A 15,881-nucleotide genomic window follows, 5' to 3' on the forward strand; every position below is an offset into this window, starting at 1 on the left:
CTGAGCTCCTGTTCCCCGTGGTTTTGTAAACACGGGAAGCTTGTACCCCAGGCACCTTCGAGGAGCTGGGTCCCAGGAAAGGCTTGGCCCACTCAAAAGTGAGGCCTGCCAATTTGTTTGGAAACTACAAAGGAGTGTCTCCATGAAAAAAACCACACCTACTCTGCCTTTGCTCCCTAGTTATTCTGTCCCAAATGGTCCCCTTGCTAACATGGGGAAAGCAGGAAAAAAGAACAAGCTTGGTGAAATCCTTGGGAATTCCTGCCTGTTGACAACTTCTCACCAGCCTCCACCCTACGCTCGCTGACCACCAGGACCCGTCTGCCTGGCTGGGTCTGTGTCCACATGGCCCTGGACACGGCAAAGGTCAAGAGCAGCAGGAAGCAGCCCAACCTCTGCACCGGCAGGGCGGTGGGTTCGGGAATCCAGCTTCAGAATCACCTAGTGACCCTGGGCAAGCCTCCTCGCGGGCGGCCTGCCCGGCTCACAGCCCCAGAGCCCTGGCCACTGGCCCTCCTGCGGGCTCTTTCCCTGTGGCTTGGGGAGAGTTTGGAGGTCTCACAACCAGACTCAATGCTGAGAGCAGATTCCAAAAACTGTCAAAAATCACACAGCCGAGCCTGTTGAAACGTACATTATCAAGGCGGAAACATCACCTGGATTGGGACCCTGTGGAACTGAAGACAGTCACCCTCACGTAGCTTACGTACAAGGACCATGCACAGCTGGGAAGGTTCTAGAACTTAGGGCCTCTACATTCTTCGGGTACAAATCTACTTTAACTTTGTCAGCTCCTCAGGGCTAACAATGGCCCTGCAGGGACAGGGTAGCCAGTGGAATTAAAGACCACATCCACCTTGACATTGCCACTCACCTTTATGTAGCTGCCTTAATTCCTGCCTTCCAAGGCACACACAAGTTCAGGGGCATTCACTCCCAGTACCGCTGTGGGACCCGCTGTCTTAATAAATGTGGAAACTGCTTTGCAAACACATCAATGCCATTTGGGCATAAACCTTTAGGGAGCGGGCCATCTAGAACTTTGGTCTAGATTTATACAATGCATTGCAGCAGGGATCGCATGTCACAATACAATGCATGGCACTCATTTTTCAAATGATAAAGCAAGAATGCATTGCTTCTTTTAATAAATAAGTGGCTGAAATTTTATTTCCAAAACTCTTACGCTATTTGACAAAGTAGGCTGAGACTCAGGTATCAGTAATGTTGGAACATTGACAGGACACATACAGGGAGGGCAAGAGTAGGGTTATAGCTGAAGATGAATCAATAATACAATAATAAGTAAATAACAATATAAGAATAAACTTTTGCATACTCACAACTGTAAACCTACTTTTGCCCTCCCCTGGATATAAGGTGTTTTCTATGGAAACAGTCAAGAGAATTGACTAATCCTTTTTAAAATATATTTTATTGATTATGCTATTACAGTTGTCCCATTTCCCCCCCTTTTTTCCCCTCCTCTCTGCACACCCCCCCACTCCCATTCTCCCCCTTTAGTTCATGTTCATGTACATGTCAGTTCTTTGGCTTCTACATTTCCTATACTATTCTTAACCTCCCCCTGTCTATTTTCTACCTACCATTTATGCTACTTACTCACTGTACCTTTTCCCCCTCCCTCCCCCTTCCACTGCCCCACTGAAAACCCTCCATGTGATTTCCATTTCTCTGATTCTGTTCCTGTTCTAGTTATTTGCTTAGCTTTTCAGTTTTGGGGTGTTTTTTTAAGGTTCAGCAGTTAATAGCTGTGAGCTTGTTGTCATTTTACTGTTCATATTTTTTATTTTCCTTTTCTTAGATAAGTCCCTTTAACATTTCTTATAATAAGGCTTGGTGATGATGAACTCCTTTAACTTGACCTTATCTGAGAAGCACTGTATCTGCCTTTCCATTCTAAATGAAAGCTTTGCTGGATAGAGGAATCTGTCCTTGCCTTTCATGACTTCGAATACTTCTTTCCAGCCTCTTCTTGTCTGCAAGGTTTCTTTTGAGAAATCAGCTGATAGTCTCATGGGAACTCCTTTGTAGATAACTGTCTCCTATTCTCTTGCTGCTTTTAAGATTCTCTCCTCTTTCATCTTGGGTGATGTAATTATGATGTGCCTTGGTGTGTTCCTCCTTGGGTCCAAGTTCTTTGGGACTCTCTGAGCTTCCTGGATTTCTTGGAAGTCTATTTCCTTTTTCAGATTGGGGAAGTTCTCCATTATTTGTTCAAATAAGTTTTCAATTTCTTCTCTTCTTTTCCTTCTGGCACCCCTAGGATTCGGATGTTGGAACATTTACAGTTGTCCTGGAAGTTCCTCAGCCTCTCCTCATTTTTCTGGATTGTTGCTTCTTCATTCCGTTCTGGTTGGATGTTTATTTCTTCTTTCTGTTCCAAACCCTTGATTTCAGTCCTGGTTTGCTTCCCGTCACTGTATATTTTTATTTCACATAATGCAACCTTCACTGCTGCCTGAATCTTTACGCTGTTGAAGTACCTAGTGCGTTTCCTGGAGCATCCTGATAACCAGTGTGTTGAACTGTGCATCTGATAGGTTGGCTATCTCTTTTTCGCTTAGTTGTATTTTTACTGGACTTTTTATCTGTTCTTTCATTTGGGCCATTTTTTTTTTTGTCTCCATGCACCTATTACATAGTAAGGGCAGAGCCGTAGGTATTCACCAGGGCAGGGCAATCCACACCATTGCGTTGTGACACTGTATGTGGGGCAGGGGTCCGAGAGGGAACAATGACACTTGCTCTGCTCTCTGCTGGTTTTCGGTCACTTCTCCCACTTCCAACAAGCAAGTTGGGCCCTTCTCGTGCTGATTCCTGTGTGAGTGGATTTGTGTATGTTCTAGGACCCGGTGGGTCTCTTCAACAGACTCTCCTGTGAGAATGGAAGTTTCTCCCAGCACCTCAACCCCCACAGGTGTTTTCAGTCAGAGGTTTGAGGTTTTATTTCCCCACACTGGGATCCCGGGTTGCGTGGTCTGTCTCGGTCCCCAGTTGCTCCTCCCAGTTTATTGGCATGTGAATTTGGGACCGCCCGCTCCACCAGCTACACCTTGCCCCGAGTCCTCTCTGCCTCCCTCCCATCTCCACCCCTCCTACTGGTCTGGATGAATGTTTCTTCTTTAACTCCTCAGTTGTTGGACTTCCACACAGTTCGATTGGCTGTCAGTCTGGTTGTTTTTTTGTTTCTAAATTTGTTGTTGTCCTTCTTTTGGATGTGGGAGGAGGCACAGTGTGTCTACCTACACCTCCATCTTGGCTGGAAATAGATCCTGTAATGCTGTCTTGCTAGCACCCTTGACTTCTAAGAGAAAAGCTTATCAAAGTCACGTCAGTTTGAATGGCCACTATTGAGGTTTTCAGCTTCTCAGAGTTGGATGAACTCACCACCCCAGTCTGACTGTGGTCACAGCAGCACTCAGGGGCATTCAAAGTCAAACTCGGTCCTGCCCTCGGACCCCTGAAGGGTTCTTCATTCCTAGGCAGGCATTACTCAGATCTGGCCATGTTCTTCTAACATGGTTAGAACCATGGTATGAACATGGTTCATACAAAATCCTTCTTTCCTCCCTCCCAAACTCATTTTCTGTGATTCTCTAAACTAGGCACCTGCTTAAGCACTCCATGAACCCGAAGGAAACGGACACCACTGTCTGCACCGGGTGGCTTCCCAGGGCAGGGGCTTCCCCGTCACTGAAGTGTATGTCCATGGTCAGCGCTGCTACTGAACAAAATCCTGGCCATCATTCCTGAGCCACGGGACAAAAGCTGGGAGCAGCCCTGTCACTGACCCCAGGGGCGGGATGCAGTGTCGTGTAGTACACAGTCCAGAGCTCCACACACCACTCCTCCCTCATGGCTGTCCCCTTGCGCCCAATCCACGTGGCATGACAGGGACAGGGGCCTGAGCCAGCAGGGGACTCATTGGTGGCTAGAGCCCACTGGAAAGCTAAGTCCTCCAGGTGTTTTTCATAACCAGTTTTAGGACAAAACACTTGTAACCAATGTGAATTGATACACGCTCTTCTGGAAGCTCGGGCTCTGGTGTGTGCAGCAGTGCACTTGGCGGGGAGAAGACGTTGGCCCCTCCCCAAACCCCAGAGACGACGTTCCCTGCAGTCTGGGCACATCCACAGTACCACCCAGCTGCACTCTGCGTGTACGCTTCTCGCGAGCTCTGGGTCCCCGGCAACCACAAGGGGCCCTGAGTGGGGTCCTCAGGCTCTTCCCCAGCCACGCTGGGCTCCCAAAGACGAGGGCTGCAGCCCTCCCCTCACTGCACAGTTGACAAGTGACTGCACAGGCCAAGCAGAGGGCACCAGGGAAGGGGAGGGGAGGGCTGGTCCCTCCACCAAGTAGCCCATGAAAAGGCAGGATTGTGAGAGTGCCGCTGAACAGACCCGTGTGAGAGGTGCATTACGCAAAAACTCTCTGACACGGCTAATTCTAGTATCTGTCACCAAGTGTGAAAATATTCACAGGAGTTAAAGAGATTTGCTCCCAAATATCTCTTCCCCACTGCAGAGATTCCCAATTTTCTCTTCATCCTTAGAAATAGAACTTTGGGTTTATTTTAGAGCTATAATGTACCCAGCTAGCTACCCTGCATTCCCAGCCTCCCTCGCAACTAGGGGCGACCATGTGACTAAATTCTAGCCAATGAGACACGAGCACAATGTAAAACCAGTAGACAGTTGGGGGCAGGGAGCTTTGCTCCTCCACCTTCCCTGCTAAAGTGCAGATGTGATGGTTGGTGCTCCAGCATTTGACAGGTGTGTGAGGAGGCCCCGAAGACCCCGCACCAGCGGAAGCATGGCTGCTGCCCACGTACAGGCTTAATGGTGGTGACAGGGGAGCGCCAGGATGACCTGCCCTCCTCCTTCACCCCCGGGGGGGCCAGATTGCACTGCTTTAGAGAAACCAAGCAGATACCAGGGAAGACACGCTCACACCACAAATGCAAAGTTGTACTTCTCTTTTTATGTTTCTTTGGGAAAAACAAAATGATGTACTTTCCTGTCATGTAAGAGAGCAAAATAAAATGCTCGACGGAGTACAGGATTAACAATTTAGCAGCTAAGACAGCCCGGGCCCGAGGACCTTTGGGGCGAAGGTATTTTTCTCCAGAAGTCCCTTCCAGCGGGTTGTGTAGATGCTTTGCTTTGGGCCCACGCTCACCTTCCGAAGGTCTGCACGTTTAACTCGGAGTTTGGTGACCTGAGTTTCCATCTGAATCCTCCACCAATGAGCTAACTTGGACAAGTCTCTAAATAGATTCTTGGGCCGAAGTTCCACGTGAGTGCCTAAAACGAGGTGACACCTAAGACTCTCACTAGCCACAACGTTATTGCAAAATCCTTGTTTGTCCCTGGCTTACGAAAGGGAAAAGCAAGTGCATTCTGGTGCCTCTCTGGATGCAAGCTGACCCACAGCGTGCACGTGATTAGTGGGCATGACAGGGACAGGGGCCTGAGGGACACTGTCCATGACAGGACAGTGCAGCGTGGACAACGGGGAACTTGGGGAACGCGCCTGGCGGTTATGGTTGCAGCCAGCACACGATGCAGATGCAGGGAATGGATTCCTACATCACAAACGGGGGGGTTGCCTCTGAAGCTGAGGAGTTCGCTACCCAGTGAGGCAGGAGGGAAGCACAAACCCACGGGCCTGTGTTGGCCCCTGACAACTGCCGACGGGAACCTCCTAAACACGTTCTTCCATTTTTTTCTGATGCATCCTGCTAAAGCAATGTGTGCTCACAGCAGAAGGCTCCCGGGAGGCTGCACCTGCAGCCGCCAGTCACCGAGCCATCCTGGGCAGAGGGCCCCAGCCTGGCCTCAGGGAGGCCCCTGTGTAGCTGGGTGTGTGGCTGCAGCTGTGACCGGTGCACCCCTGTCCCCGGGAGCAGGCGGAGCCCAGCTCTGTGTTTTATAGAGTGAAACATTCCAAGCAGAGGTCCTGGAAAAACTGGGTCTAGAAGGCAGATTTTAAGGGCTGATGTAAAAAAACGTATTTTATTATCCCAAGCAACAACATCAGAAAGAAACAAATTTCACTGCAATTTGAAAACACAAGCCCCCCCCCTAAAAAACAGTATGTTAACAAACATGACAGTAGCATGTTACTATCTCTCATGAGTATGACACTTCAACCCGTGCTGTCAGTCAAAGCAGATCTGGGCCTCTGCCACGGGGACATAAAGGACCGATGTCCTTTTCAACTTCTTCCACTTCCAACTCCGCTTTAAAGATTAAGTTAAAGCTTTTGATGAACTACCTGTCAGGGTCCAAATCGACAAGGCATATACAGCAGGTTTGCACCGAAATCATTAGACTGTACTAGCTGCTAAAGAGGCACAGAGAATTTCCAGCATCGAACACCCATCACTACTCTGTGACCCACAGAAACAGCTCCCAATTCCGGCCTGCGAACGAGGGGAGAGCGAAGCAGGCGGAAACCCGGACCCGCGCCGCGGTGCTGGAGCTGACTGACCTGGGAAGTGCCTGACTGTGCTGAGCCCGGCTACTGGGAATCTCAAGAAATAGGCCTTGAGCATCAGCTTCCTAAAAGGGTGTTTTGTTTCTAAATAACAAAGGCAGACGTTCAGTGTTTTCTGAAATGTCTTTAATTGGTCTCGACAGATGTGGAGCCCACTGAGGAGGGTGAGGTGTAATTTATGGGGCCGGGCCTGTTATTACACTGGAGAGCCTGACTGTAAGTCCCTGTACACTCCTCAGATTAAAACCAACATGTAGGTAAGCACAGGGGTGACAGAAGGTGACTGGGCGGGGGGGAGCCAGACAGGGTTTGTTCCCTGCTCAAGGCCCATCTCATGGGTGCTGGGGACCTGTGGGTGCCAGCTCTGACCTAACCAGCCACCTGCAGGAGCCAAGTCCAGAGAAGGCATAACCGGTCGAACAACAATTCAGCGACCCAGCCCCTGTGACACGCAACCTCGGGCCTCTGGTGGCAGAAGCCCAAGTGGGATAGGTCCCAGGCAGGGAGGCCTTGGCCCAAAGAGGTCAGTGGGAGCAGCCATTTGCCCTGGGATCAGGATGCTCCCCAAGCAACAGAGCCCGGAGAGGGGAGTGGGGGCTGGGTCTCCACAGGGCGAGGGAGACCTAGGCTCACTTCTCAATGGACCCACAGTCACAGAGAGAAGACTCCAAGCATTGTGTGGCTGTGCGCCAGCATGTGTGTGTGTGCACTGTCTGTGCCTGTGTCCCTGTGTGCGTGGGTGTGTGGATCTGAGTGCACATCTGTCTATATGTCATGTGTGGTGTGTGTCTTGAGTGTTCACGTGTTGGGGAGACAGAGTTGGGTGTGGAGGGCAGGTAGGGAAGCAGAAAGGCGCAAGGGGGCCACAAGTGTCTTGGCTGTGACAGCCAAGGTGTCACCATGGCCGCCAGGGGACCCACATTGCAGAGGCAAGTCACTGGGACTGACAAAGTCCCCCTCCTCCTCCTTCCCCACTCTCCCACTTCTGCCCCTTTGAGACCCCTCAGGCCACCCGAAAAAGCCTCCTTTTTGAGGGAAGGGTTTTCTCACCTCTGTAGGGGGTGCCCCTCCTCAAGCCATCCCCAAAGAATGTGAGATCTCAGAAAGACAGGAGTCCTCAGCGTGCAGGCCAGCAGCACACAGGGCTCTGAAGCTGAGTGCACCCCTAAACTCCCTCAGGTAGAGAACCTATCACCACCACTGGGTTCCCCAATGTCTGCAAGAGCTGGGGGGAGTGGGAGTAAGGGTGAGAGATGAGAGACAGAGACAGAAAGAGTAAGAGACAGACAGACAGATAGGGAAAGAGAGAAGCAGGGACAGGGAGACAGAGAGACCGGGATGGAGATGGAGACTGAGAGAGACACAGAGATGGAGAGAGAGAGAAAGAAAGAGAGATGAACAGACAAAGAGCTAAAGACAGAGAGACAGACAGAGACATGGGGGTGGGCAGGGTGAACACAAACACATTGCAGAACAGGCCCGTGGTCTTGCCTGTTGTGAAGTCTCCCAGGCGCACCACTAGCCAGTTGCAAATAGTGTACGTGTTATTGTTTGGACCTCAGATTAAGCCAGGTGGTGGGATAAAAGAACTGCAGCCTGGAATTTTTTTGCTGCCAACAAGCCGTGGGTCGCCGAAGGGCAGGCACCAAGTGCTACTGCCAGGTGGTGACGTGTACCTGGGCGGCAGGTCGGGCCAGGATAAGCCTTTTGTCCAGAACCCTTTCTGAAAGCCAAGGGTGATTGCTGAGATGGTATCTTTAAGGCGTCTGGAACCCACCTACCTTGAAGGACTCAAGTAGAAAGGTGACCTGCTGGGCTGGCCTTAGTGGCCTTGCAGAGAAACTGGGGAGAGTCCCCACAGGGAGAGCTGAGGGCTGGGCTACCCAGGCTCCCAGCTTGAGGAAAAGCAAGGGAGAGGGAAACACCAGGAACAGACAAATGGGAAAGGAATCAAGACAAAAGGGGCTGTAATCCTGCCTCCGGCTCTGGAGAAAAGGCACAGGCATTGGCAGTGACAAAAACGGGTGGCCTGGGACACTCTCCTGGGGACAGAAGGAACGTGGGTGGGAGACCATCCATCCCCAGGAGGGAAGTGGATAACCAGGGAGTCAGGACGGCACCCCCAGGCCCCCTTCCATTCTAGCAAGGCATGTGACGACCCAGGAACTGGCAAGAGCCATGGCACTGACCAGTGAGTGGAGACCATGACCCTGAAAGAGCACACCTGCAAAACTGATGACTATTCTACTGAAACCCTCCCCTGAGACCTCCCCTAAGATTCCTAAGAGAGGTAAAAACCTCAAGATAAAGGACCCAGCACACGCCTCTCCCTCTGGGGAGCAGCCCAGGCCATTCCCCTTCCCTCCTCCTTCCCCCACATAGTTCCTCGCAGGCACCGTGTCTCCTAAACTCTATGGCTACAGGCAGCTGGCAGCTTGTCCCAGGCCAGTTCCTTGAACCCGTCCCCAAAGCCCCTTTCCTCTGACTTCCCAGTGAGTTTGGGCAGCCCAGGCTCTCCTGCTGCTCCTCTGTGCTGAGCCCTTCCTTGTTTCACTGTCCCCAGTTTTAATAAATGGGTCCTCATAGTCACCTGGACTCATGTTGTGGAATTTTCCTACACAAAGTCAAGAACCCACCCACTTCAGCTGGCCCTGGGCAGACCCCTTCAGGGCCAGGCCCCTGTCTGGTACAGGAACAGCTCCAGGTGCCCAAGTCTCCCTGTCCCCATCCCTGGGGCTCCCTCTTCCAGGGTGCCCCCAGAGCCCCAGGAATGGGCACGGGACAGGGGGTACCGCCTCCTCTGCCAGCAGGAAAGAGCAGTGTTGTTAACGCCACCACCAAAGGCAGAGCCAAAGCCGGACAGGTGTGTGACCACAACTGGGCCAGACACATTGAGGGCAGGTGGCTGCTTCTAGCATCCTAACCCAGTGGACAATGAGGCGGGGCAGGCAGAATCAGCCACAAAGGTGACCCTGGCCTGTGAGGACTGGCATCTCCCACAAGCACCCCCATGAGAGGGTCAGGTGATTACAACCCAAGAAACACCAATTATGGTGCAGCCTTTCACCTTCAGGATGCTGGCGTCCTAGGACCGTCACATGGCCAGGTCCTGGGGACTTCTGGAGCTAAATAAGGTCATCCTGGATCACTCCATCAGCCTCAGTCAAAAAAATGCAGAATGAGCTATATTTTAAGGAATAAATATTTCCTAGTGGGAGCCCCAAACTTTTTGGAGCAGAGGAACTCATCCGTTATTTCATTGGATTGCCCTTTTCAAAAGTGCTGTATTTACTAAAATACATTAGCAGTGAACAGTGAGTATCTGGGGGATCTCACCACTGGCAGGGAACATGCATCTCCCCGAAGTAAGGACATGGAATGGGAAACCTGGACACATCAAAGTGGACAACTGGTCTACCAGAGCAGCTGGGTCTGGAATTGGCCCACAATCCCTAACCCTGGCCCCTGACCCCTAACCCAGCTCCTTCCAGCATTCCACACTGCCTCTCAAGAGAAAGGAAAACAAGCTGAGGGCCAAACCCAGACAACAGGGCATATGGTCCACACACCAGTCTCCACAGGACACAAGGTGCTGGTTAAAACGAAGAGCCTGTAACCCAGCAATCTGGGGTGGATGACAAAGAAGTAACTGTCCAATTTGGGAAGCTGACGGACAATGGAAAAAATGTAATACTATTTGGGGACGGGGTTTGGGAAGGAGGACAGAATTCTAGGAAATTATAGAAGGCTTTGCTGCGAAAAAGACTTTACAAACTTCTGATGGGGCTGGAGTGTAAGAGAAGTCACCCCGCTGCCCCCCAACATCCAGCATTAAAGCAACTCAGCTGTGCCTCAGAGGGGAGGGGGCCAAGCCTGCGCAGGGAAGTGCAAGCCCCGGTGCAGACAGAGGGTGGGAAACAGCGGCTGCATTAAAGTCAGTGGGATCCTGACCACGTTTCTTTTCATATCTTCACTCCATTCATTTGCAAATAAATTTAAAATTATAACACAAAAGCCATTAAAATGAGAGAGGGGATTCAGGTTCTGGGAAGAGCGGCACCCTGGTTAATGGTAGGATGTCACGAAAGGAAGGAAAGCCCAGTCACAGCTTTTCTCACCTGTGCAGGCCGGAGCTGGGGCCAGCAGGGCAGGCGGGGGATGCCTGTGCAGGTGGCAGCCTAGCTGCTCTCAACTCTTGTCCCCTACAAGCCCCTTACGCACACTTTCTGCACAAGCAAATGTTCCAGGTAAGGCTTGTGGGTGGAGAACACTGGACCCGTCACACAATCCCACAGCTGGACAGTGATCTCCGGTGGCCTGGCACACAGCCCTGCCGCTAGGACCTTCAGAAACCCGCTGCAGAGGCGTGGGTCATCGGCGACCAGGATTTTTCATCAAAGACACTGGAAGCCAGGGAGGCCAGAAAAGACCCGCAGAATGGCTCACAGGACGGGACTGAAACTGCTCTCCTACTGACACGGAGGGCAGTAACACGAGCAAATCGCCCATCACAGCTCGGCTGCCGCAACTGCGAACTGTGCCAGAGAGAACCGCACGTGGCCATCCATCATTTCAGAGCTTGTTTTCAGAAAGGGGACCTAAAGGGATCGTCAAGTCAACCGATCAGCAATGTAAGTCCAAAAGAAGACTACATCTGTCACACAGAGCCATTCGTTGACTGCATTCAACATTTATTTCATTCCAGAGAAGTCTTTAAAAGAAAAACTCTGGTAGAACCAAAAACAGCTGTGAAACCGCCCTCACAGCACACAGTGATGTAATGTACGTCCACCCCATTTCTATCCCGACTGCCTTCCAAAGTCGTCTGCCCCGGAGCAGATACACATCTAGGGCTTTCGCCAGGCCCCGTGGGTCACGACCCCCATACATGTTCTTACCCGTCCCCTCTCCCTTCAGATCGCACAGCTCCTGCACAGACGCCAAGTCCACACCTGGGCTGCTCCCTGCCTGCACTTGGCTGCCCACAGCCCCACAGTCTCCAAGGACATTATTATTAGAAGTATGTCCTGAGCCAGCACCATCAGACTCCAAAAATTGCCAACTCCTAAAAGAGCACCTTGCTGAAAGGGGCTGGTGAGTGTGTGTGTGCACACACACTGGGGCCCTTTCCTACCAACCGCCGGAGGTCCCCCTGATGTCTTGCCCTCTTTGGGGCCTCCCCCCGTATATTCTCTAGCATATTCCTGTAATCATATTTTGGGACCTATTGCTGCAAGCAATTCCAGCCCTCACATCTTTTAATTCCTCTTTCAAGCAAACCCCCTTTCCCTCTTCACTAGGGCGAAGCAGCTGCGGGCAGCCCCAACCCTCACCTCCATTCCAGCTAAGGGAGAGGGGAGGTAAGAAGCTGTTCGGCTTTTTTAACCACGGGATTTCTTTTACATTTTAAAAACGGCCTCTATGCCACTCTGGTGGAGGTATCGTACACTGTACTGCACATTTCCTTCAAGGTGGCTCCCTTCAGAGGTCTGCAGAAGAGAACTGCAGGGTGTCAACAGGACCCCGCTCAAAGATTTGCTTCTACCTCCACGTAACAGAGCACCTGGGAGTCACCTACACAACTGGAGCTCACAGGGTGTGGAGGAGGCCTGAGGGTGGGCCAGGGTCCGGATACCCTAAGCCCTGCCCCTATGTGTTCCTGTTTAAGAGTTCTGGGTGTGACTTGCGACACGGCTCCCCACAGGAAGGGCTCACCAAACACTGGGAAGGGAAGTCTGAGGGGCTGCAGAAACCCCGGGGCTCCCTACAAGGGCGCACAGGGATGGATCTTCCCAGAAATGCGGTGCCGCCGGGACAGCGCGGGAGGTGATCTGCCTTATCTAAAGATCCGCACCGCGGTCCCGCCCAGCCACAGAATCCCTGGGCGCCCCGCAGACACCTCCCCATTTCTTCACCTCCCCTGCACGGCGCCAGCGCCGGGCCCCCGCGCTTACCGTCTCGGCGTCGTTCTCGAACACCTCCCGGGCCTCCTCCTTGCTGCACAGCTCTTCGATGCATTCCCTCTCCAGGTGGCCCTGCTTGGCCTCCTCAAAGACCTGGTATGCGCGGCGCTGCCTGGGCCGCAGGAACTGCGCCGCCTCGCGCGGCCGCAGCATCAAGGCTGCCGGGACGCGAGCGGGAGGACGAAGCCAGGCGGAGCGGGGAGGAGCGGGGAGAGATAAGGGAGAGAGCGGGGACACGCTGTCAACCCCGGCTCCGCGCGCACCGTCCTCCCCGCAGAGGGCTCGGGGATGCGGCGGTCCACTCCGCACGGACTAGGGGCGCACGGGGCCGGGGTGGGGTGCGGGCACTGGCGTAGCCCTTGCCCCCAAAGGTGGCAGGGTCTTTTTGGGGAGGGGCTCTCGATCCAGCCCGCGCCACGGCCCCCGCGCGGTACTCACTGGGCGCGGACTCCCAGGTCAGCAGGAGTAGCAGCAGTGTGGTGCCCAGGGCGGCGGCGGGCCCGGGCGGCGGCGGCATGGCGAGGCCGCGCGCCTGGACAGGGGACGGGGACCGGGACCGGGGTCGGGAGCCGGGCGGACAGCCGGGAGCGCGTGCGGTCAGAGTGCCAGGGAGGCCGTGGCAAGCCGCGGGCGCCGCGGGGCGGTGGCTCCGGTCATCCTGTGCAGGCGGCTCTGAAGGTCACATCCCGGCGGCGGTGGCGGCGGCGGCAGCGGCGGCGGCGGCGGCGGCACCTCGGGCTTGCAGCCGGTCTGGGCGGAGGCGGCGGCGGGGCCGGGGGTGGCCGGGGCGGGGCGCGCGGCCGGGGGCAGGACTGGCCTCCGGGCCGCGCCGGGCGGGCGGGGCCGATAGCTCCCACCAGCTGCCTGGCGCCCCAGCTGGTTTTCGCTGGAAAGATCAAAGATTGAAGGGGAAACAGGTCATCGGGGCGTGGCTATTTCACACGCAGGCTGCTTAGACTACCGCGTCCTGGAGAAGGAGTTTCCATTAAACCTGCGATGGAGTGTATCAATGCGTGGAGTTAAAGGAAAGAACCAACACCCAGGTACAACGTGTCCAGGTACTGCAATTTGACCACTTACCAGTTATAAACCTCTTTCCCACCACACCACCCCCAACCCAAATATCCCGTATCCTTTCTGGATTCTTCATTCTTGGGCAGATTTTCCCAAGACTTAAAACTCACCAAAGAAAAGATAAACTGAGGTCAAACTGAATCCCGATGGGGGCCAGGGAGTGACATTAAATTATTTCCTTTTGTAATCTGTGTTTTCCATAATGATGACATTGAAAACCTTGAGGTTTCCCAGTGGGTATTTTAGCTGAACGCAACATTGTACTTGTTCCCAGAGACCAAGACTTTCTGTCTCTCCTTCCAGAATATTTCGCAAAGTCACAGGCAAAATACACACAGAGAGAACCAAAATGTAGCAGACGAGTCAAACGGGGGCTGAAGCAGGCGGTGTGAGTCCAGCATGCGGGGGGGAGGGGGTCCTGGACGCAGCCGGGCCTCTGAAGAATCCTAGCCCCGGTTTTCCCCTCACCTCAAAACGATGAGAAGGGGCCGGCAAGTCGCCTCCGCCCGACAGGGCTGGTCGTTTTGCTTGGTGGGTTCAGTACCTGGAGCCCGGACCTGTCTCTCCTCCCGTTTACGGCAGGAGAATGAAGCGTCATTGCTGATAGAATGCTTTGGGGTCATTCATTTAAAGGTAGGTTAATGAACACTAATATGTTAGATTTGGGGAAATGAACGTTCATGAGGATCATCTTAAAACAGAATTAACAACTCACTAGATTAGTCACCTGCACCTGTGTCTGAACTAGAGTTGCACTCCCTTGTCAGCTAGCCACCCGAAGGCAGCCTAGTGATGAAAGTTCCCTGCAAACAGCGCAGAGATCAGAAAGACTGTTGTGTTCAGGCACTTCTTTCTATTCCTTAGGGCTTCTAAACCAGCAGCCCAAGGATAGATTTCAGAAAGTGCATGAACTAGAAACTGTTCGCAGTTATTCTCCGCATTGTTTGTGTGTGTTTGGAGGAGAGAGTTTGTGGAGTGCATGCAATTCTCAGAGTCTGATCCACGTAGGAGTGAGATTCTGGCCTCTGTTCTGCCCCTCTGGGAGGGCCTGTGTGGGCGTGGGCTCAGGGCTTCGGGTAACCAGGCATCCGTGTGGCCCCACTGGGTGGAGCCTTTCAGGTCCCCTGAGGCCTGGGCCTGGATCTTCCTCCCTTTCCCCACTTTCTCCACTCACCCCTTCTACTGAGTTGGTATCCCAGGAATCATGATCCCTGCCATTAGGTAGAAACTTTGTTTAATAAAAGCACTCACATACACTTGCTCGGTTTGATTTTGATAACTATAGAGTACAGAAAACACATATGGGGAGCAGTGGAGGATGTCTGACCCAAACCTTAAGTCCCAAATTTTCAACCTAATTACCAATGCAGGGAATTTGCTATAAAGAAGAGATGGAAAATAGGCAAATCGGATCATGTGTTTCAAAATTGGAAAGAGTTGTCAAGCACTGTATTTATACCCCAAAATAGCAACAATGGAGTACACAGCTCACCTCCGCAAGGGACAGATGAGACCCAGGACAATGGATGCTTTGTGTGGATAGCCAGCCTATGGTTAGGAGGTGGAATGCAGTAGCTCTTTCTGAGGGTAAACTGGGGTGAAAGTGTGGAGCTGGGGTAGAAGGTGGGGTAGGAAGTGACGGATTTGTAGGGAAATGAAAGTTCTGCATTCTCCTGTCATCACATCTGTGGGTGCTGATTTCAAGTCAATAACACCGTTTATTTAGGTGTTCACTCAATGAATGTGAGTTGAGTGCAGCTGACTCTTCAATGGCTCGGGGCTGGGATGGGATTAATGGTGCCGACCCTCCCCTCAACACAGTCAGAAATCCATGTATAACTTTCGACTCCCCAAAACTTAACTACAGCCGTCCCTAGGTATTCAGGTGGGGGCTGGTTCCATGCCCCTCCTCAGATACCAAAGTCTGTGGGTGTGAAGTCCCTTATATAAAGTGGCACAGAACAATGCACATAGTTGGCTCCCTATATCCACACGTCCTACCCTGGATCTAAAATACCGTTTCTATCCAGTATTTGGTTGGTTGAATCTGTGGGTATGAAACCCAGCAATACAGAGGGCTGACTATATTTATTTTAAAACATCTGTCTATAAGTCAACCCCTCTACACAATTCAAACCATGTTGTTCAAGGGTCAGCTGTCTTAAAAGACCCTGGGCGGGGGGCTGACCAGACCAGTCACATTTGGTTTTTGTTTGATTTTTTTTTTGACCAGCTTGACTGTGGGGCAGTGGTAATACAGTACACTGCACACAGAAGTTTTGGTGTATGAATACGCCCATGAAACCACCACCACAACCGAGT

At 52.5% G+C, this 15,881-nt stretch overlaps 1 protein-coding gene across 2 annotated transcripts in view; it reads right to left on the reverse strand.

Moving 5' to 3' along the window:
- The window catches only part of GAS6 (growth arrest specific 6), a 44,870-nt gene extending 31,620 nt beyond the window's left edge, over positions 1-13,250 (reverse strand). For both annotated transcript variants that reach the window (XM_037042096.1, XM_037042095.1), the window contains exons 1-2: positions 12,924-13,250; positions 12,477-12,643 (exon numbers count right to left, since the gene is read on the reverse strand). In XM_037042096.1, the coding sequence (XP_036897991.1) occupies positions 12,477-12,643; positions 12,924-13,002 (246 nt within the window). In that variant the 5' untranslated portion in view covers positions 13,003-13,250. The remainder of the gene's footprint in view (positions 1-12,476; positions 12,644-12,923) is intronic.
- Between the last annotated feature and the right edge of the window lie 2,631 nt (positions 13,251-15,881).

This window comes from Sturnira hondurensis, unplaced genomic scaffold (assembly GCF_014824575.4).
Source record: "Sturnira hondurensis isolate 20B ecotype Veracruz unplaced genomic scaffold, ASM1482457v3 Scaffold0003681, whole genome shotgun sequence".
In the NCBI taxonomy this organism is placed as follows: Eukaryota; Metazoa; Chordata; class Mammalia; order Chiroptera; family Phyllostomidae; genus Sturnira; species Sturnira hondurensis.